A 23363-nucleotide genomic window follows, 5' to 3' on the forward strand; every position below is an offset into this window, starting at 1 on the left:
AAGCTGCGTTTCCCAGGCGGCGGCGCGGGGGGCGGTGCCATGCAGATGAGGGGGCGGTGCGGCTTGCGGGGTGCCCTCAGTCGGCTCTTGGCGTTCGCGGAGGGAGGAGCTGTCGAGATCCCCGTCCGCCGACACCGACAGCGTCGCCCGCCCGCAGACCCGGCCCGGCCGGCCCCCGCCCGCAGCGCCCGCCCGCGCCCGCACCCGCACCGTGCAGAGCCGCCGAGGATGATAAACACCCAGGACAGGTGCGGGGCGGCGGGTGCGGCGCGGGCGGTTGCCCGGGTGACGGGGCCGTTGATCGAGGGGCGCGGGCGCTGCGGTGCGCAGGCGCCGGGGCCGCTGGGGGTGCAGGCGCCCCAGCTCGGCGCGGCCATTTTCCTTTGCGGGGGGCCCGGCCGGGACCCCGCGCTGTCCCCCCGCACCGCTCGGGCCCGGCTCCGCTCAGGGGAAAGGCGCCGCCACAGCCTCGGGTTTTGCGGGGGAGTAGTAGGGCGCGGGGCCCCGGGGGGAGGCGACCGGAGGCCTCGCGCGGGGCCGGGCTTAGGGAAGGGCTGTCTTGTGTTTATTCTTTTTATTGTGGGGCTGGACCCGCTGATCTGTAAGGCCCCTCTTAGCCCCAGCGTCTAACAGCTATGAATTATTATTATGGTCATGCAACAGGAGGGCCGGGCGGGCCCCTCTCAGCACCCTGCCAGGCCTGGGGGTTACGCAGACAATGGAGTAATTCCATCCCCATCCCAGAAACGGGGTCAGCACTGAAGAGGTGGCTGAAGATCCGGGCAGGCACAAGCCATCTTGCTTGTGAGAGTCCCCAAAGAGCGAAATCTGATCTGTTTTCACATCTCGACTTCAGCCCTGTGAAAAGCCTGGAAGTGTTCGCTGCTTCAGAGGAGACTTTTTGGAAGCTTTTTTTGTCCTGCTTTGAGAGTGGGGTTGTTTGGGTTTTTTTTGAGCCTGCTTCCTAAGAGCATAAGACCTGCCATTCAGTGGGGCACACCACAGGGCTGTGTTGGGCTCCCAAGCAGATCAAGCCCTTTCCACTGCAGGGCTGGCCCTGTCTCGCTCCCCATTGCTGGATGGGGCCCTGTCTCATGCCCAGTCTTGTAACAGTTTCTTGTCCCTGGTCTGGAAGCAGGATATCACCAGGCAGTCAGTGTTCATTGGCTCCTTGGACTTATTTGAGGGCCAGTGGGCACTATCCTGTGTGCTTGGCTCAGTGCCCCCTCTTGGCACCCAATTCTTAACCTTTGACAGTTACTTGCATCCCTGTTGTATCTGTAGTTGTCCCAAGTAATTAATTGCTGCCATTCCAGTAGCCTCCCTATTTATGGGAGGCAAATAGTTTACTTGGTGGACATTGCCCCACTTTTCTGGTAAGGCAACAGATAGGCCCATGTTTCCTGTCCTTGGCCTGATCCTGTCTTGGGGCAGAGTATCACTGGGCAGTGCCCACTAGCTCCCCAGACTCATTTGAGGGCCATCAGGTGCTGTCCAGTGTGCTGTGCTCTGTGGGCCCCCCCCAACCCCTGCACACTCCTATTTTAAACTTTAGACCTCCACTTCCATCCCTCCCATTTTGTTATCATTTGTCCCAAGGAATTAGTTGCCAGTTTCTCAGTAGCCTCCCTTTCTGGGGAAGGTTTATAGTTTCACTTGGTGGTGCTTTTTGCACATGAACCCCTAAAGTGGCAGTGTGCCCAAAAGTTTGAACTGGATGATCCAGGCCGGTGTCCATTGGCTCCTCAGACTTGTTCAAGGGCCAGTGGGCGCTGTCCAGCATTCTCTGCTCAGTGTCCCCCCTCAGTGAATCATTTTTAACCTAGGACCTTCACTCCTGTCCCTGTTTTTTTTTTCTTTTATTTGACCTAAGCAATCACTGATGTGCCCTTCCCCCCCACCCCCCATCAGGGGAGGCTTGTAGCTCTACTTGGTGGGCTTTTTGCTCATGTTCTGGGATGACCTATCAAAAGACCCATGTTGTACAGTGTCAGAGGGTGGTTGCTAAAAGGGAGAGTGAACTGGGTATGACCCGTGTCTTTTCTACTGGTCCTCTCACTTGCAGCCTCCAGCATGTAAGGTCTAGGAAGTTCTGATTCAGGGACTGTATCCCTGACTCCTGTGCTCAATACCTTACATTGTTTTATTGGTAACAAATTACAGCACTGCTTTTTTTCTTCTAAACTGTTGATAATATTTAAGTTGGGTATGTTCAAATACAACTCACAGATTTAATCGAGTCCTAACCAACATATGAGTTATTTAATTGGGACCTAACCAATATATGAGTTCTCATCCATCCCTGAAGGTTTAACCTGGTTCAGAGGATTATAGAAACAGACAAAAAAGATTACAGAGTAATATTTTCATGCAGGCCTGTACAATTGATGGGATCCTGCTGTGTCTGTCAAGCTAATCTGCCCATGCATGTCACATTCTTGTGTAAGTTAGCATGCCTGCCTCAATTCTGACCTGGCAGGGGATCCTGTCCACCTACAAAAGAGGGATTGCACCTTTCAGGAATTTACAGTTAAGGACTGTGGTTGTGAAACAGGGCTTGTTATTACACAAATGAAGTCATCTCTTTGCCTTACCTAGAGGCAGGTAATCTGACACTGGTAGCAACAAATGGAAAAACAAAATGATAGAACCACTATTTAACTCTTTCCTCTCCCTTTTCTTGTTCTCCCATATGTATTGTTTGATAAAGGATGATCAGGTATATATCTGTATCCTGAGACTTGCATCTGTATTCCTTGTTCCTGTGGGCAAACCTCAGGGATCTTAAAAGATTTTTGCTGTCTGGCATGGTGTAAGCATTGTAAGATCACTAACAGGGTATCCCCTTGTTTCCCATGAGCACCTCACTTGAGTAGAAGAACAAGCAAAGGAAAAGGAGCTTTTGGAACCTTGCTCATTACAGGAAAGGTGGAGGCTTCCCATAGAGCATTTACAAGACAGGCATAAATTTTACTTCTGCCTAACTTAGTATGCACATTGAGTTAAGTGTCATAGGATGCTCCCTGGCAAGTAACAGTAACTAGAGAGGATGGGCATTAGTCTCAGAGAGCTTATATTTTGAAACAACAACAAAAACTTGTTAAAGCAAAATCAGGGCTGCTTCAAAATGGGATATTACCTTTACTCTTCAAATCTATAGATCTAGCCTGTTCTGTGCCTGAGTAATTGCTACACGACATATCAAAAGACCTGTGTCGCACAGCAGTGTCAGAGAGTGGATGCTAAAAGGGAGAGTGAACTGGGTATGACCCGGGTTCACTGTCCCCTTGGAAAACATGTATACTTCAGCTAACATTTTTAGTGACACATTGAACTCCTTCACAGTTGAATTGTATATAATACTATATCCACTATGAAGCACCTAGGTTTCTTATGTCCATGTTGGGGAGGTTTTTGGTTTGGTGTTTTTTTGTTGGTTTTTTTTGGGGGGGGGAGGTTACATTCCAAGGCTTATCCTTGCCAATGTCCATTCGTGCTCCTTTTACTACTTTAGGCTCCAAGATAATATTAAAGCAAACAGTGGGGGAATTAGCTTTTAGTTAGCCTTCTTGCTCATCTGTTTTTGTGTGTTTGTTTGTTTTCCAGTTTTGTTCTAGTTATCCAATATCTAAAACTGAAAGAGCCATTTCTTATCTCTGAAAGGACACCTGAAGAGACTCAGATCTCAAGCCATCTATCTCCACGAGCAGATTGAGCCGCTAGATTGGCTGACAAAATTACCAGTAGTGATCAGTCAGATAATTTTATCGATTGGATAATAGTTTCAAGCCTTGAGAGAATCTTCTTGGTGTTTATTTTGGCAGGTTTCTATCTAAATTGAATAGAGGATAACAGGAACTTTGTGGGGGAGAGCATATGCAAAGCAGCCAGATCTTACTTTCAGTGTGGTGCAGGAAAAGTGAAAACAGTGTTACTTTTTCTGAGGACAAACTAGGAAGCAAGGCAGTCTGAACTTCACTGTGTTAGGGTTATTTAATTGGCTAACTCTCCACTCCCTGCCCCTCCCCCCACCCCCAAGCCCTTGTTCTCTCTAGAACATACTGTGTGATTTATTTATTTTATATTATTGTTATTTTAAGCGTATAATTAATTTCACATTACTGGATTGGAACTTGCATAGAATTCTTCCCATTTGACATGAATGTACCAGTAAAAAGAAATGAATGGAGTTTGAAAGTCAAACCTCCTCTTCTGACAGCCATGGCTTGGAAGGCAAGCTTGGCACTTCTGTTTCAAGTGTAATGGATCTGATGAGTTGACCCAGTTTTAACTCAAGTTGGTGAGCTGTCACTGTCACCTTGGTGTACTTCCTTTTTGGCCACCCCAAGAAAGCTACTTGCACTTGCCAATTTCAGGTTAGGAAACTGATTTAAGGTACTTAAAGGGTTAGCTGATAAAATGATATCCACTAACTGAATTGTAAGCTTCTGATAACTTCTACCTCTGATGGGACTTAGGGCAAAAACTCTTTGTGCTTGAAAGTAGAAAGTGTATTTGTGCTTTTAGAAAAAGACACTAAAAAGGCTTTATTTCAATGCAGTATATATGAACAAAGGAGCAGCATTCAGAAAGGGGGAGAGGCTGAAATGGGGCAGTCCACTGGTCAGCAGCTGAGGAGCAGAAAGTGACAAGTGGAGTGGAGGCTCACAAGTATACGATTGTTCCTGTTGGCCAGGGACAAGTCTCAGTGGTATCAGTTTAAGACTCCTTCCAAGGCTGCTACTCCTGCAGTTATCATCTGCTTCCCCTTACAAGGCAAACTGAGGTTTCTGGTCCTGGTCCTGAAGCCATTGGCATAGCACAGGGGTGGCCAGAGTTACTTACCCTGGGAGCCACATCTGATCCTCCGTGGAAATTAAACAGTGTTGGGGGTGGTGCTGAGCAACACAGAGTGGAACTGAAGAGCAGGGGAGGGTGCTGAGCACCCTGGAGCCACTCAGGCTCCCCCAGCAGCATGGCACTTCAGATGGCAGTCCCAGGAGATGTGGGCGGAGCTTCAGCTTGTTTTCGGCAAGCTGTACATATCATGCATGCAGCTTCTGAGCCACGTTTTGACCACTTCTGGCATAGCATATAGGGAAGGTAGGGCAGATTTGTACCTTACAGCCTAACTAAATTAGAGAGAGAAATAGCAGAAGCTTTTGCAAGCTGGATCTCATTTCATCAGATGTTGTGAAAGGGGTATCATATAGGGGTCTAGGTCTTCAGTAGTGACACAACTGAAGGCTATCTATTAAATTATGTGCTTCCCAGGAAAATTGATATCAGGAGAGGTATGTGCTGCATGAAAATACTTGACTTTCACTGCTCCACTTCATTATTCAGTTTCTGGAATCATTAGTCATGTGTAGAAGGGGGAGTTATCAATACTACATTGTTGAGTTGGGGAAAAAAATAACAAAGCTGCTAACAGCTTTCTTGGGGGGAGAGAATTGAACGACAAGTGCTTTGTCATTCCTCTCTACATGAACAAGCCCTAGACAGATGTTACAATAAATTAATTGTTGAAATGATGAAACACTGAGTTAGTAAATACAATTGAGCATATGTATAGAGAAGCTTGCCATAAGACATTTTCAATTAAACTGATTTATTTCTGCTTAAGCAGAATTCCTTTCTAGGGCGAGTGTCAGTGTCTGACCACAGGCCCTTCAGAACAGGCTTTAAAAGTGCCGCACCTAGTAAAAGACTTTGGGAGGTGGGGATATTTACACTCACTGTACAGTAACTGTTATTACGTTTCAGTTTTGCAGTGACACTGTAGCAAGGGTTTTTGAGCTGCAGTTTGCTGGAATTCATAGCTGTCTTAAGTTAAATTTTAGTCTCTGAAAAGCTAGGGACCAATTAAGCATGTTTACAAATAATTTCCTACTTGCAAATAAGTGGTGTTAACTGGTATGAGCAGACCTAATGTAGAGCATCACTCAATATTTAATTCTTGGATAGTCAAGACTCCTCTTAAATAGCACAAAGAAAAATAAATGAAAAAATAGTACCACGTAACTAACCAGCCTATATGGAAAGTCTAGGAAGGTGTAGGAGAGCCTAATGCAGATCAGAGATGTATGCCTATAGAAAACAATGGCGTGTTTCAGCAGAAAGCTGAAATGGTCTTATTTACGTAGCCTCATGCTAGGATTTTGCATAGCAGGAATACTAAAGAATTTTTTTTTTTTTTTGTGTCGTATTTGCAGGTCTTGTTAGCATAGTATTGTTGCTATGCAATGCTTCAGCAAAATGAACTCTTGCAATTCCCACAGAGGAAGTAATTTTCCATAGATATAATTTGCTTTCATTGACTTGTTAAAAGTCATGGAATATCAGGCAGAAGAAGACCGCTAGAAGTTCTGTTCCAAGTGCTTATAATAAATAGTTTTGATCTCTTATCCATGGTCTAAAGCAGCAGTGGCCAACCTGTGGCACAAGTGGCATGAGTCACCTGTGTGTAGCACACAACAGATTAGGGAGGGAGCATCAAATCAGTAGATAGGGCAAAAAGCAGAGCAGCAGATCAGGCCAGGCAAAGGGGATAGGAGTGGCACTCAGGGAGGGTGCAGGGTCTAATTTGTGGCATGTCTACCTAAAAGGTTGGCTTCAACCAGTTGAAAGCAAAAGTTATAAAGAAATGTCTTTCAAGCTTTTCAACTGTGTTGTGTTTGCCTTTTAAAAAAGCAGGCTAAATTCATGACCCACAACTGCTTTGTCAATGTCCTTATGTCTGAAACTAAATCTTTTGCACAGCTTCATTGGAGCAAGAAAACATCAGCCCATAAACTGTGTTATACTGTATTCAAAATGTTTTGAGACTAGCCATGTCGCTCCTCCCCATTTTGAAATTGTGAAACTTAAGCCCGCTCTAGATCCTGTCAATCTATTTGTAGATGTTTGTCTGTAGAAAATGTGTGCTCATCTGGTCATGTATTTCCAGACGTCTGTTATTGGCAGTTTTCCAGACGTCCATTATTAATGTGGGCTTGCTCAGCACTCTCAACTTTTCCCAGAGAAGCCCCTCCATTGCTTCAAACAAAAAACCCGAAACAAACAAGACAAAACAAAAACACCCTGTAGCTCTTCTAGTAAAAATGAAGGAAGTTCCAGCCATGAGCGTTCCTGATTTAGTCTGAGTGCTAACAGATAAAATCTGTTGCTACCAAGGGAAGTCAACTGAGTTGTGAAACAGTGGTGGGAGAATCACCTGGAATCTGCTAATGTAACTTGGTGCTTTCTTTCTCTTTTTCTCTTGCAGTAGTTTACCTTTGAGTAACAGTCCCCAGCCTCAGCCCTGCAGGAGCAGCGTTCCAGGGCCTCGGTGGTGCTCCTGATGCCCCTCACCCACTGTCGAAGATCCCCGGTGGGCGAGGGGGTGGCAGGGATCGTTCTCTATCAGCTCTGATATACACAGTGAGTCGGATTTAATGATTATTTTGGCAAAGTGCCTGTTTTTCTTTTCCTGACTGGACTAAGGATTTCTCCACTGTATGTAAACAAATTATCCTGTTCTGAGTTGACTACATTGAGGAGAACAAATAAAATTAAAGTAACTAGGTTAATGTAACACTGGCACTTGTCTGAAGAGTTAAAGAGAAAGTACTTCCTGTGAATTGAGAAACAAAGGTGTTTTCCTTGCATCAAGTGATTTACTGATTCTATTCGCAGAGCTCTTTCAGAGCAAGCATCAGTTTTCAAAATGTTTTGGAAATAATGGGAAACATGGAGGAGAAAGAGATGAAATGCTGAATTAGAGCGGGTGACAGGATCACGTCCAGTGTTGTAGGCAGGAAGTTAAAGGTGTTGGGACCTAAAGATTAGGGATGGTATTGGTATGAATGTTGCCAGAGTCCCTGTTGGTGTTGAAACTATCTATCCAACCCTCAATATGGGTATTGTTCTTAGCTGGTGTGAGGATTTATGAACACACCCTTCTTTTGAAGCAAATTTGTCTGCATCTATTCCTTTAATCTAGCTTTCTCCACCCGGTCATCACAAGCCTTTTTTCCTTCAACTCCCAGCTGAGGAGATCTGACTGTTCCTTCCTGCAAAGCCTATCAATAGCACACTCATGAATAGTTTTTTACATTTACTTTTGAATGAGTCCCAGGTTCATATCCCCAAGGAATAGAAGGCTGTCTTGTGGTGGCTATTGGTGCAGAGCAAGGAATGGAAATTAGGTCCTATGCTGTGCTTGTAAAAATTTTTTTAATAGATAAATATCTTGTTTGTCATTTTTTTTTTTTGTCAAATCTGATGCACACTCCTTTCTGATGAGGGAAGATGCAAACCCTGTGGCCTCACTTACACAAGTACCCTGCTGGAATCTCCATGATGAAGACCAAATATTTTACAGTGTTTTTTGTTGGGTTTTTTTTTTTTTTACCTTCTTTAGTTTGGGACTTTTCCTCTTCCATGGACTTAGTGATCCTGTGTATAATGTGAAGCCCTCTAAAACTTGCAAAGAAGGTAGGATAATGCATTACTGAATCAATTGCAGCTGACACTGAGTGAATGAAATAGGCCAGGCCTGTAGAAGGAGCTGCCTGAAAATAGGTGTGGAGTTGGTAGAGTTGGTTTGGAAGCAAGCATAGGAGTAAATAAGGGGTTCAGAAGAGGGCTCAGGAGGAATCATTACATCTCCTGGAAGCTAGTGGCCAGGGGGCAAGGGTGCCTGAAAACTTCCATTCCTCATGTCGTGTTTACTAATACTTCTCAAGTTTTGTGCATTTCAGACAAAAAGTGAAAGGGAAAAATTAAGTCCACTGCTGAAGTGTGGTTTTTGAGAGTCTCAAGTATTCAGCTTTGCTGTAACCTTCCCTCATCACTGAATAGGTTTCCAGCAGCAAGTAGAACTGCTGTCTGTGGATAAATGCCCCAAAACAAACCAGAATTTAGGCTGTAGCTCTTCTTTGGGGGATGCTAATAACAACCTCCTCAATCTTTTTCTCTTGTGACTTATTGCTGGAGCCAATCAATGAAGCAGTCAGTTTCTTCATATACTGTATGTTTGAAGGCAAATAGTACTCTAACACAGTTTATTCCATTATGGCACTCACATTGGCATTTAGTAGCTACAAATGAAATTTCAACTTTTGGCCACAGCATCTGCCACTGAAAATCTCCCTGCCTCCATTTAAGTAGAAACTAGAATATCAAACATTCGTTTTTTATATCCCACAGTGTTACAAATTAAATAGTTTCAGCTGCCTTTTATTTATTGGTATTTTTACGTTAAGAGACTTAAAAGATTCAGCTGTTTAATCAAGAAGGCTTTACTGCCCAATTGAAAGTAAAATCCCAAAAGTCAGTAGTCAGAGCTGGTCCTGTATTGCAGGCAGGGGCTTTGTCCTGAAGTACGTGCTCTGGCTGATGATCTTGGCAAGAGGATGCAGGTGCTGTACAAGCCAAGACTAAGCTGCACTCATGGAGTTCTCAAGTCACTTGGCTCTGGTGGATCATAACATCCTTTTTCCTTAGACTGCCAGCATGCCTGGCCCTTCCTGCTGTTCCTCTTGGATTAATTAAGAAATATAACTGGATTAGCAGTTTTGTGCACAGCAAATTGTGACTTAAATGGGAGGTTGCCCTTGAGCCTTGACATTATCCAACGATTCAATTCAAGGGTGCAGAACTAGGAGCTGATAACTGAGACCGATTTAAGCATAAATATTGCCTTTCTTCGTAGTAAGTCACAGGAATCTTGCAAAGTTGACCCAAAATGAAGTGTTTGTGAGTAGTGCATAACTGCCTCTCCATGGATATTTATTTTTTCCCAGTTTTACACAGATTTTGGCTGGAGCAGCTAGTTGTCCTTTTAAATTTTAGTGTATTGGCTGTATGAAAGGGACTCATGTAAATTTAATTTCCAAAACTGGAGGACTTTGTCTTATCAAGGCAAACAGATGTGCCCGTCTGTATTTTTTTTTTTCTACTGGGGGTTGAAACTTGCGTAGCTATGATGACTGTATGAAACAGCCCACAAGCACGTCAGAGCTTTCCTATGACTCTGATAACCTTCCTGCACATGTGCATTTGCGAGCTGTCTCCTTTAGTCAGTCAGTTCTAGCCCATGTCTTCCCCCTTTCTACCTCTGTTTTGGCTTTCTATAGCAGGGGTGAGGAAAATATGGCCCACAGGCTGGATCAAAAATGACAGGAACCAGGGGCAGTAGGACCCAGGGGAAGCCCTGGCAGGCTCCCACAACAGCAGGGCCTGCCCAGCTCCTCACCCCCAGCTGGAAGCCCCAGGAGGGGCTTCTGGCTTGGGACCATGCGGCTGCCCCAAGCCAGAACTGCAGGTAAGGGAGAAGGGGGGGAGGGCAGGGGAGGTCCCTGGGTAGGGAAGGAGCCTGGGAAGAAGTGGCCCAGGGAAAAGCTGAGGCTGGGTGAGGGGAGCAGCCCCAGCCCTGCCACACACTACAGCCATTCACAGCCTGCCTGGGGCTATCTGTGCCTGCTCCAGACAGCCCTATGGGCTGTGAGCAGCTGCAGCACAGGGCAGGGGAGGGGCTGCTTTTCCTCCCCACCAGGCTCAGCTTTTCCCTGGGCTCCTTCCCTGCTCCTTCCCAGCGTGAAGGAAAGCAGCCCTTCCCTGCCCTGTGGCTGGTGCTCCCTGCTGCAGCCGCTCACAGCCCGTACAGGGCTGTCCAGAGCAGGCACAGGCAGCCCCAGGTCGGCTGCAGCACGGGATGCCGGGCACAGGGCGGGTGAGGGGCCACTTCCCTCCCCACCGTCCCCCTGTGCTCAGCACCAGCTTGTAACCTGGCCCTACTACTAGCCTGGGCCCTGCATGGCTCCAGGCTCGCCAGTTGGGGCTGTGCGTGGCGACAGCAACTGTGGCCTACCCCTCTTGCTGTGTTGGGCAGTGTTTACCACTGTTGCCTGTGGGCTGCCCAGCACACACTCTGGGCGGGCAGCAGCAGCCAACACTACCCGGTGAGGTACTGGGGGGCGGGGGGGTCCACAGCTGCTGCCAGTGCGCGGAGCCCCAGCAGGCGCGCCAGGAGCCAGCGCGGAGCCCAGGCTGGCAGCAGGGCAGGTTGCAAGCTGGTGCTGAGTGCAGGGAAAAGCGGCCCCTCACTCACCCTGTGGCTGGCACCCTGCACTGTAGCCGCTTGCAGCCTGTGTGGGGCTGCCTGTACCTGCTCTGGACAGCTCTGCATGGGGAGCAAGCAACTGCAGCAGGGACCGCCAGCCATGGGGTGGGCAAGGGGCTGCTTTTCCCTGCACTCAGCACCAGCTTCTTCCCTGCTGGCAAGCAGGGGGTTGGGACTGTGCACTGCCCCTCTGCCTGTACCATGGGGCTGGGTGTACTAGGAGTGAGTGGGTGAGGAGCCAGTGGGAGCACAGGGCCTGCACCAGTGTCCCAGGACCAGTGCCAGTGGGGCACAGAGCATGGTGGCAGGAGCTCTGGAGCCGGGCCAGCTCCCCACTCTCCCTGCTGGTGCAGCCCAGCCTGGCTCCCCAGACCCCTGCCAGCCTGTACCTGCTTTGAGCCTCGCCAGTGCTGGCCCTGGGACATTGAGCCAATGTCCCAATGTCTTGGGACCAACGACATTAGGACGTTGGTCTCAAGATGGTGACTAGGGGGCAGGGCACCTGTCAAGGGGCGTGGCTACCCATGCAGTCCTCCACAGCCTGCCAAAACTCGGTGAGCAGCCCTCTGCCCGAAATAATTGCCAGCCCCTGTTCTATAGTGTGTTCCTCTTGCTTTGGACTGGTAATCTTTCTTGAGCTGAAAAACTTAAAGGCATCACATGAGCCTGCCGACGAGGAACTGTCTTAACATTTTATGGCTAGCTAATGTGCACAGAGCCAGTACTAACTACACTGCTGTAATTCTGGACTCTCCCTGGGCCAACACAGCTACTGACAATGTGTCTTAGTTCCATATTTTATAACTGGCTTGACAGTAAAACAATTTTAAGCTCCACTTAAGCATAGCAGTTATAGTTTTGTTACTGTAAATGGTTTAAAGCTATAGCAAATAGTGAGCATAAACAGCCAAACAGTCTCATTTGATATCCAATGAATTATCCAGGTTCCTGCAGGCTAATTATTTTGGCTAATGTTAACTTGTTTTCTTCATTGTTGCCATTCTGGGTTTTATCCATTTTGAAGAAACAGTGCATTCTTCTGCTTAGCTTATCCAACAAAAACAGCCTCAGATTTAATGCGAGGTACCTGCCATTCAGCATTGGATACCATAATGCAATAGTGTGTTAGAGTTTTAAATAGTCAGAACCTGAGTGGCCTGTTTTAATCCTGGTAAGGTTCTTTGGGTAGATGTGATATCTTTTATTAGACTAACTGAAACCAACAAGGTCTTAGACCAACATGTGTTGATCCTTAGACCAACATGACTACAGGCAACCTCCGCTTAGCACTCTTAATTGGTTCCTGAAAAACTGGGTGTTAAGTGAAACAAACATTAAGCAAAACCAAACATTTGACCCAAGATGGCGACCACAATTATTTTTAATGACCCAAGATGGCAACCACGAGCATTATAATAAAACTCACTGAGTGCTAAATGAAATCAGGTATCAATTTAAAATGAGCGTTACAGCGAAATAGTGCTAGGCAAAACAGTGTTAAGCGGGGTTACCTGTACAACCAAAAACCCAGCAGCATGTCTTAATCCTCTCTGTTGGTAGGTACTAACCCACAGAAGATACTACGCCACTGGGGCTTACTCTTCTTCACATCCATCTGTAAGCAAAGGCCCAGCACTGTGAGATACAGCTGTAGGATCCATCTGAATGTCATACTTGGTCCTTTGGAAGCTTTGTTAACAATAAACATATCTGAACAATTGCTAGCGTAACTGCACTGAAGTAGGTAGACAAGACCTCTTCCTATGAACTGTTACAACTGTGCTATTAGTCTCGGTGAATGATCTGTAGCACAAGTATCGCTTGTTAAAGGGAGAGAGAAACCATCCCAGCCTACTTAGGATCTAAAACAGCGCTTAAAACTGGTTGCTACTGTCATGCAGGCTTACTGGCAGGGATAAATGTGTCCCCCGGCACACACGAGTCTGTTCTCAATGACCATTTTAACAAGATGGTGTTTGTCTAGAGCATTCCTGTTGTGTATGCTGTATAGCAGGTCTGGTGGGATAAAATGAATCTGGGGCAGGCAGGCGTTGACTTGGTGAAGTAATGATACTCTATTAATAAACAAGATACAAGCCTATGTTAAGTTTTAGCAATGGATTTTTCACTTTTGGGAGTTGCATCCTCTTCCCAGAGGCAGGCACTTGAATGGGTTCAGAGTGTATTTATTTTAAGTTCTCTGTCCTATAATCCCTGAAAGCTTAAGGGAGGCAGGAGGCATGCAGGTCATCAGGATCTCTTCCCTTAGGATTCGGCACCAAACCTGGCGCTAGACTCTACCCACCCACAGACCAGAGCTGTAGATTCTAAAACCTGACAAAAAGGACTGGTTTATTGTTTTTCCAAGCTTGTAGCTAGGTAGCTGAAACAGTAGTTAAATGCTATGAATGGCATTGTTCATCTCAAAGGAGTGGTAACCCAAAAACCCCATGACTTCAGTGTTGTCATTGATTCTTTCATTGATTTACCTTTTTTTTAACAAGCTGTGGTTGGGTGCAGTGGGGCAGCTGGTTGCTGTCAAGAATTACTGGATAAAAACAGAATTTAAAACTCCTCAAAAATATGTATATCCTGAAGCAATTGACTCTTTCCAATTTGTTATAATAATGTCTGTAATAGAGCAAGACAGTGGATAAAAAATTCTAGTTTTGAAAAGTAACTATTTCAGGCCATTAGTAATGTAAGTTTTTTTGGGGGGGGGGGGGTTACTGTTTACAAGTCACAACCATGGCACCCAATGTTTGAAATGATATCTCTTATAGGCAAGTAGAGTCTTTCAGGCCTGAGGTTTTGTCAAGCAGATGTCACTAGACACAAGTTCCGATATCCTAGCTTTCATTACCCACTGTATTTCAAGATGACCTACACAGAATCCTCTCTAGTAACACGTTATTATCTGCTTTGATGTTGATTTGCTCCCTCCTTTTGGCTGTAAGATCTGGGAAATGTGGAATTAGCTAGACTCTAGGTGTAGGTAATTTTAGCGCTGAGCCACTAGTTGAAATCGTTGTGAGCTGTGTTCTTTGGAGGGTAGGGAAGAGGTTCATGAGGCATACTTAATGGATGAGTTAGGCCTGTTGTGAAGTGGGATGCCATTTACCATTAAGAAGGGCGATTCTTAATGTGATATATGCAAAACAGCTTGCAAGTAAACTGAAGGGAGTTTGAATTGGGAATTATGAGGTCTCTTTAGGGTTCATTATAGTGTGTCAACACATTGTCTGATACCAGGGTAGCTAAATATTTTGTTAAAAACCTGAAAATAAATGTTGCTAGGCCTTTATTTCTTTATAGGCTTTAACGGATAAAGTGTGGGGGATGGGGAGGGGTGTTCCTTTTGGATTTCTTAATTACATTTTTTAGAATCTGAGGGGTGTTTTTTAGAGTGATGTTAAAACAGTGTTTATCTGTTTTGAAGTCTGTTTTAGGCTAGAATGAAACAGCTGGAAAAGTATTGGATAGGTAAAAACCTGGCACATACTTCCTGGAAAGTATGTAGAAGATCTGATCTTTCACGTCTTATTGTATGTGCCCGGACAAAGGCTACCCCAGTCAGAGAACTTTTAGTGGAAAACTAAAATCTTAACAAACACTCTGCTGCTTGACTACACATAGGTTTACAGGGGGATTTGGCATTAGGATGCTGTACTCTTACAAACAAACATTACATGGCTGAGTTTAAAGTATGCTAATTAAAGAGGTTTGGTTTGGTTTTGTTTTTTGCCGTACTTGTCATGACTAGCATTTCTGGGTGCTTCAGTTTTGGAACATTTAACATGAGACTCTTTGGTGTCCAGTTTTCAAGGGGCAGGTGTTAACAGGGTAGAAGAGCCCTGTCTGGAACACCAAGTAATCCTAGTATTTCATTCTTTACTTGCAGTAATTTATACAAGTCAAACAGAAGCCTCTATCATTAGCAGTGCTGGAATAAGCCAGTTGAAGTAAAATATAAATGCTGAGGTTTCAGCTGAAGCTTGTTGTCATACCATGCTACATTCAGTTTTTCAAATTGGGCTGAAGTTGTAAAACGGATTAAACTTTAAAAAATAACCCTGATCAAGCAGATGTTTCCCCCATTATGTACAGTAGTTCTGAAAGACACTTAAATAAATGTACTCATTCTTGTTGTGTGCTACTTTCTTTTTTTTTTCCTTCTTTTTTTCCCCTTCACTGTTAAAACCGGAAGGACGAGAAGCTCACTGTTATCCAAGAGGTCCCAGTGCATGACGGGAAGCCTCATATTATCCACTTCCAGTACCAGGTTACGGAAGTGAAGACCACCTCCTGGGATGCAGTGCTTTCCAATCAGAGCCTTTTTGTGGAAATCCCTGATGGTGTATTAGCTGATGGGAGCAAAGAAGGGTAAGACCTGAAATACTGCATGTAGTGCTGGGGAATGATGTCTGGCATACAGCCAGTGGCAAAAGTGTTGATAACTACCTCTATTCCGTAGGCTAGCCTGTAATCATAGCCTTGTCTGTACTGTAAGGTACTGTCAGCATCGTGATCCAGAACTGCACTTCTGGACTAGAACTTTGCCATCTTATACTGGGTTAGCAAAACCTACTATAAAATATAGATTTTGTCAGTAGAGCTATGTCCATAGAGTGTTCACTACTATATAAGGTACTGGTAGTCCATGCCCCTGGGGGTGTGGCCTTAATGGATCTCTTCTTTGTTCTGTAAACCTTTCAAAACACCTCTAATTGGTGAGGCTGTCTTCATGGTAGCATTAGTGAGACAGGGTAATCATATATTGTCCTGCTGCCAGGTAGCCTCTTTTTCACGTCCACACCCTTCTATCCAGTTTGATCCCAAATACAGGTTTGTATATGCTTTACTTAGTCTAGTTTCATCTGGTGCTTAAACCTGTGCATTAAGCTGGACTCTAAAACGTGTACCCCCACCCAAAATATATGCAGTGCTGCTCAGAAAATAAGGACTTTGTTCATAAACACTGCAGCTGCCTCAGCCCCAGTGGGAATTGATTCTTCTGTGAGGGTATTTATCTGTCACCATGATTTAAGTACAATTTCATAAGAGTTATTTTTAGCTAGGTAAAAAGCCTGGTAGAGGTTTATAATTAAAATAGATCATTATCATATTAACAAAATCCCTTCTAAGTTAATCCCCCTTGGTTATCTCCAATCTCCCTGGCCACTGCTTAATTATGTCTTGATTTAAATTCTTATTAACAACTACTCCAGTGGTGCACTTACAACAGTTTGTCAGGTCAGCGTGATTGACAAGCCTAGACTGCAGTGATCAGCAGAGTTATGGCAGTCTAGGCCACCACAACTTGTTTCACTAAGAAGGGTAAAAAATATTTCATCACCTGCTTCTGTCACCTCCTTGGGTGGCTCAGATGGGGGACTGCATTGGGAATCTGAACAGTGGGAGGTTCATAGAACAGGCCTTGGTTTGCAGACATATTTTACTGGCTCTGAGACAATTTTTTATATTCCTTGTCCACTTAAGACACTGTAGTGATCATTTAAAGGGTGAGTACACCTGAGCTTGTTGGAGGGGGGAGATGCAGGTTGGATACACAGCAGCTATAAACTGTTATTGTCAACATATGGAGACCTTGGTTATCAAAAATTCCTCTGCCAGGACAGACTCCATCCCATTCGCTTGATCTGGTGAGATAGTCACAGTACTGCACTGAGTTATAAAAGCTAGCCCTATACAAGGCTAGGGAAATTCACAGATACTTCCTCCATACTTCATGTATGAAACAAGGATCTTGAATGATTTGCTCTGGGCTTATCAGACTTGCCATGGTTCGTGGGGAGCTGGGAGCAAGGCAGAAAAGTCGGTTATCTTGGCTTCTGTTGTTAACAGTGATGGTCCAGAGAGATAAGCAAGACAGGATTTTTAAGATGACAGACTATCTTTTATTGGTCCAATTTTTATAGTTGGGTGAGATGAGACACACATTTAGTACCTTCAGTCCCTCCCAGCTGTACAAGTTGGTCTGATGAAAGAGAGTCTCAGCTTCCATTGTTAATCAAAGTGTGTAATTCCACAGTGCTTGTAGACCAGTAATGTTTTGTGCCTCTCAACATCCTCAGCAGTGTTCTGGCTGACTAAGCCAAGTGATTTCCTCTGGACTGATAATTCATATGCTTTTTTTTTTTTTTTTTTTCTTCCTCCCCTGCAGATTATTAGCACTGTTGGAATTTGCTGAAGAAAAAATGAAAGTAAGCTATGTCTTTATTTGCTTCAGAAAAAGCAGAGAAGATAGAGGTGAGCGCTTCTTTCCCTGCTAATGGTTTTTCTTTCCTCCAAACTGTTAACCTTACCAAATACTCTCATCTTTAAACCGTCCCTTCCTGTTGCAAGTTTCCTGTTGTCGTGCAGAGATTGCAAGTAAACTTTAAATTACTTGCAAATTACTTCCTCAGTAGAAGTCATTATAATAACTTTTTGATTGTATGATATTAAAGAAGGGGTGGGTAAAATGGCAGAGCTGGCCGGCTGCTGGACTTCATTTCCCAGCAGCCCCTGCCTGCATCATTGCAGCTGGTTTCCATGGAGACCCCAGGGGGGCAGGCACTGTGACAGCACAGGGCAGTACTGGCAGGGGATACAGCGGGGCTGGGAGCCACTCCTGGGCCCAGGCTGGTAGTAACAGCATGGTCCAGAGCCTGGCCAGGGCTGCAGTCTGTTCCCTGCCTGCCTCTAATCCTTTACATCAGCTATAGCTTTCTTAGGCTGGATATCTGTAGTAGGACTTGAACTTTAGGGCAGTAGGGTCATGGACACACAAACAAGATACTGCCAAATAAAGGAGGGCAGAGATGCAAAAACATGCTCAGTCTCATACCTACCTGTACTTTGTGGTATGTTGTTCGTGTGCCCGTGACCTCAGGCACATCATTCCTCTCCTCTTTGAGTAACAGGATCCTTGTCATAAGTCACAACTAATGTAATGATTCCTTCAAATAAGAAATGAAATCAGGGTTTTGTATTCGTGTGATTTTAAGGAAAAATTGGGAAGATGCTTTATCACACATAGGAGCCAAATTGGTTTTAATGGCAGTTATACTGGGTTATGGCATTCTGATGCAGATCCCTTTTGAGCAGATGTTTTGACCAATTAGCAGTCTAACAGTCCTGTCCTCTTCCAGACCTGTAGATAATCTTTACTCTGACTGTAGCTTATGACATAAGGGGAGATATCTGGATATGTGCTTACAGCATGGAAACTTGAGGGAGGGGGAGTTGTGGCAGAGCATAAGCATGAATGAACCAGTTCAACTCTTAACCAGACATGAGGTTATAACTGTTTCAGTTGAGCAGCACTGTGGTGGAGAGTGATTAGCAGATGTTACAAACCCTCTCTGAAAACTGGAATTTTACTCTGTCTACTTTTTAAGAAGATTCTCTTTCATGCATCATTTAAGCTTCAGATTGTTGGAACCCCTCAGTGGCACTAAACATGAGAAGGTATCATTTATAATAAGTTCTCCCATGAGGTATTTTTGTTCTAATAAATAGAGTTGGCAGCTTACTCAGGTGAACCACTGAGGCAATATCATCTGGTTTCTGAAAGATGAATACCAAGTACAGGCAGTCCTCGACTTGCAACGTTTCGAGTTACAATGTTTTGCACTTACAACATTTATAAATTGACACTGTTTCAACTTTCTGACTCAATTTCGACTGGACAACGCTTGATCCAATGCAACGCCACGCCAGTGAACAAGTTCACTGCATCACCCATCTCCCTGGAGAACATCTGTCCAAACTTCCTTGGATGCTTTCTTTAAGAAAGCAGCCAAGACTCCAGTAAAAACCTGCAGCCAAGACTCCTGAGAAGACTCCAGCCAAGAGCCCTTCAAAAAGTCCAGTAAAGTCACCTCAAAGAAGTCCTTCCAAATCAATATGATTGCTATTTACAATATAAATACATTAATGTCACTATATTGCTCATCTGTAATTGATCGAGTACAAAATTCTGAGGTATTTTTCGTGAAGATAGGGTATTGGGCCTTGGTTCAGGAACGAATCCCCCATTTACAACATTCTTCTTATGAAAAAAATTGTTTCTGAGTTGCAACGTTTCAACTTAAGACCAAGTTTTCAGGAACCAATTGTGTCACAAGTCCAAGAACTGCCTGTACCGAGCTCTTTGTCTAATGCTTTGAGATCTATGTAGATGGAAAGCACTTTATAAAGCAGATAAGTACACTTACCATTTTACAGGTGGGAATACTGAGACAAACAGAAAAGGGATCACACTGGTTGGTGACAGAGCCAAGAATGGGACTCTCCCAAGTCCTAGCCCATTGCTGCCCTATCCTGAGGCTTCACTGCTTTCCTGAAAGCAGTTCTGGTTGACCTCGCCCTGGAACAGCCAACCGAATCCTGAAACACTGGACAGGGCTCGGACCCTTTTTTTTCATCTGATTTCATCAAGTCTGGAACATGCATTCCAGTTGCTGATACTTCCATATATAGTAAAGTAAATCTTTCAGCATCCCCTCTTCCTTAAAAGCCAGGCAGCACAGTTAATTTGATTGAGAACATACAGTGACTAGAGGCCGTCTGTTGGTAGCATGCTAGTAGAGCAAGGCACATGGTTATCACACCAGGCTGACTTCCAGAGGTTACTGTGGAAGTAGGTCCTTGGTAACAGATATTTGGGTGTCCAGTTTATCTGCTTCATCTGACCCAAATTAAACTAAACAAAGGTAGGTTTTGGATGGGTCTCCACCTTGGGTCACATGGGTGGTGTCTTAGTAGAAAAATCAGTGTGTTGGATTCCTGCGAAGCAAGCTGCTAGCTGGAGGAGTCCCTAAACCATGGCAATCACCCACACTCTCTGCTGTGGCATTTCTAGCTACTTTTCTTTCCTTCTATTCTGAAGTAGCAAGCAGTCAGTGTTAGTCCTTGAATAAATCCATCCTGCCTGCTGTTGGGTGTCAGCCTTCATCTTGTCCAAATGGTAGCTTGGGACAAGCCCACAGAACCTCATATACCTTGAATCCCCACATCTCTATGCTCTTGGGAGACTACATTCATTGTTACGTAAGGCAAATGAAGGGGAGTAGGGGAGCAGTGTTTGCTCCTAATGCCTCTGGGTGCCAGGGAACCCATGTTCAGTGCCAGTGAAAACAGCCTGGCCTACAAAAACTGCTGTTCCTCCACATGCCTGAGCATTGATAGCTCAGCTATTGAGGAAATGGGGTTTTCATATAGGGAGCTGAAGGAAACAACTCAGCATCTGAGCTGCTTGGCATTTGAAGCTCCTGGAAAACCTGTGTTGGGGGACTGTGACTGTTCCTTTTTTAAGCAAATAAATGATGAAATGACTGAACTGAGCTGCCTCCTTAGAAGTCAGAGGGTGTCTCTGTAATTCAGCATGCAGGATTATCTCTAGGCTGCACTAATTGAGTACTCTGTACAATGGGACACATCTCAAGCTCCCCCCAAAATAGGGGGTACCTTGCGTGCCTCCTAGTGAACTGCAGTGGCTCCCTGTTGCTGCATAAGTTTTTTTTTAAATGTGTTAGATTTGTGTTACATTTGGCCCCTGCATATCCCAGCTGGGGCTGCTTTTTGTGAGTCATTGTGCATTCAAGATGGGCCTCATCCCAAGGAGCTACTTCTAAACAAGACACCAATAAAATGTTGGGGTGAAGAGGAGTATACAACATAAATGACGTAAGACTAGTTGAAAAGAAACGCAGGGAAAGGACAAGTTTGGTAATTTAGGGGGGCTGTCCCTAATGGAATTCATTTTTAACAGCCAGTATGGGGCTAACAAAGTTGAGTTTGTAGCCATGTATGCATTTCCCTTGTACATTTGTAACTTCTCACAGGCTTCCTTGTCAGCTGTTTCCCAAATGGTAACAGTCTTGTCTCTCTCTTTCGGTAGTTCCACTTCTGAAGACATTCAGTTTCTTGGGCTTTGAGGTTGTGAGGCCTGACCACCCCTACGTTCCATCACGACCAGATGTGATATTCATGGTGTACCCCCTGGAACAGACCTCTTCCTCTGATGAAGAATAGCTACAGTGGAGGACTTCAGTTTGACCTGAAGATGCTTTTGAGGGAAGAGGGGGTGATATCTCCTTTCTTGAGGAAAGGGAAAACAAGCTTCTGTTGGACTGAAACTCCATTTCTCATTATTAGATTGGCTTGTATATCCTCAGAGTTGACTTTTTTTCATTGAAATGTGTTGCCTAGAGACCTATATATACACACACATGTAATCACCAAATAGTAAATGGAAGATGTTTATGAACTGGCATAGAAGCTCTCTAAATGCAGCTGTGTGGTATACTTGTTAGCCTAGCAGTGCCTCAGGCCCAGGCTATGAATGAAAAGCCTGGCATATTAGCGGGATCACAGTGGCTAGATGCAGTATCGACTCCTTGACTTTCTAAATCAGTGTTTGGTTGGTTTCTGCTTCCCCCCAATCACCTGATGTGTGGCGCGTGCTTGTTTTAAAGACTTGTATATTTTTATGTTCACTCAGACTCTTAAATATAAGGCATGTTTTGGGTATAGACACATGGAAGGGATGTGCTTGAGTTAACTTTTAATGACGCTACGTTTAAGAAACCCTATACATTTCTGCACAGGGGTAACCAACGCTGTATGTGGTTTAACCCTGTTTTAAAAGCTTCTTGCTCTTCCAGCTTTTGTTTTAAGCAGTCTTATTTTGTTCAGTGTTACCACTGCACTATCGCAGCATTCAATAAAAGGGGCATTCAAACTAAGTTCTCACAACTGCAGCATCTTCTTTTAAAAGGAAAAAAGGCCTTCCTCTCAGCCTCTGATAGTTGCTGCAGTGAGAGGTACTTGGCTTCAAAGAGTTAAAATTGTGGTCCCCAAAGTATTGCTTCTGGGTCAGGTGAGCTTTTCCTTAGCATCTTGTTGTTCACGGTTGCAAGTCCTTGAAGGCATGAGCTATCTGTCTGAGTGGGGATCACAGATTTGAAGTCCCTACCCAAGATGACTAAGGGCACTTTTAGCTTTTCGCTGATCCTGTATATTTTCCTTCTGCCATCTCCAAAGATATTCTATACACTTTGAGCACTGCTGAGATGAGAGCTGTATCAGAATCCAAAGGGAACTGAACATAGTCTAACCAGACAGGTACTGAGGGAGACTTCATCTGTACCACCCTCACCTGCCCCAGTTCACTTCTGCAACTTTTCTCATCTGAGAATGTCTACTGGTGCAGAAAGTTTGGGTGGTAGAGGGGTGGAGCTGTCAGCTGCAATTTGGGTCCAGTCCCTACTATTACTAGGACTTTGTTATTAATTAATTACTCTAACTGATCAAATAACAGATTTAGCATTTAAAAATGCATCCAATCCCCTAAAATATACATACGGACATATTTATCTTCCATCAACAGCACTTCCTTATGTCAGTATTTTGTTCTTCTCTTCCTTGTTACTATTGATGTTAAGCTTTTTTTGTTTCTTGATCCCTATATAATATCTTGCCTTCCCCTTCGTTTCCCTAGAACTCTGCATAATATAAATCTCATTACTGTCTACTCATCTTTGCTTTTAAATTTTAACTTTATTACAAATTGATTCTTAACTGTTTAGCTAATAGAACTTGCACTTTTCTTCAGTATCCCAAAAGGCGTCTCAGATTTTCTGGTATGGAGACTAATCCCTCCTACTTCTAAAGTAGAAGAGATGGGTTAAAGCCTCTTTCCTTTCAGCCATTTGGTTATCACCTTGCTGGCTTTCTCTGAATGCCATTTGAAAATGTGTGTTTTTTATAAACTTACTTTTAGAACTACACTGCAAGCATTTGCTGGCTTGGCTTGCTTACCCACTGCATTGTCCAGGTGCTTTTTTTTTTTTCTGCTTTCAGGTTTGTATAGAAGATCTTGTCTAAAAGCTAAAGCCATTCCATAGACTTCAATGAACACAAACACTGACCATAGAAAGGGACACTAGGATGGGGTGTCCAATGGCTGCAAGTAAGCAGTCTACAAGTTGTACTCCCCATTCTTCCTCTTCTGGCCAAGATGGAGATATTAAGATGTTGGCTTCAGTGACATGGGTGAGCATGCCTAGGTTAAACGGTATGATAAAGGAGCTAGTCTCCCATGTTCCTATGCAGTTGTTGCTCCAAGGGGCGGGCTAACTCTGAACCTTCTGAAAAGTGTATAATTCTCTAGCCTATAATTTAAAGTAAGATGACAGAACTATTTTAAGAGTATTTTCAAGACTTCCTTCTAGTGCAGTATGAACCG

At 44.5% G+C, this 23363-nt stretch overlaps 1 protein-coding gene across 1 annotated transcript; it reads left to right on the forward strand.

The window, feature by feature from the left end:
- The first annotated feature begins 20 nt into the window (after nt 1-20).
- Nucleotides 21-22905, forward strand: OAZ2 (ornithine decarboxylase antizyme 2). The gene is given in 6 exon segments (XM_090028449.1): nt 21-248; nt 7268-7340; nt 7342-7422; nt 15315-15490; nt 17292-17377; nt 21015-22905. Coding segments are annotated over 6 exon segments (759 nt in total). The 5' UTR covers nt 21-39; the 3' UTR covers nt 21149-22905.
- The last annotated feature ends 458 nt before the right edge of the window (nt 22906-23363 follow it).

The sequence above is a fragment of the Crocodylus siamensis genome, chromosome 15 (genome assembly GCF_052110815.1).
Source record: "Crocodylus siamensis isolate JL-2025a chromosome 15, ASM5211081v1, whole genome shotgun sequence".
NCBI classification, from domain to species: Eukaryota; Metazoa; Chordata; order Crocodylia; family Crocodylidae; genus Crocodylus; species Crocodylus siamensis.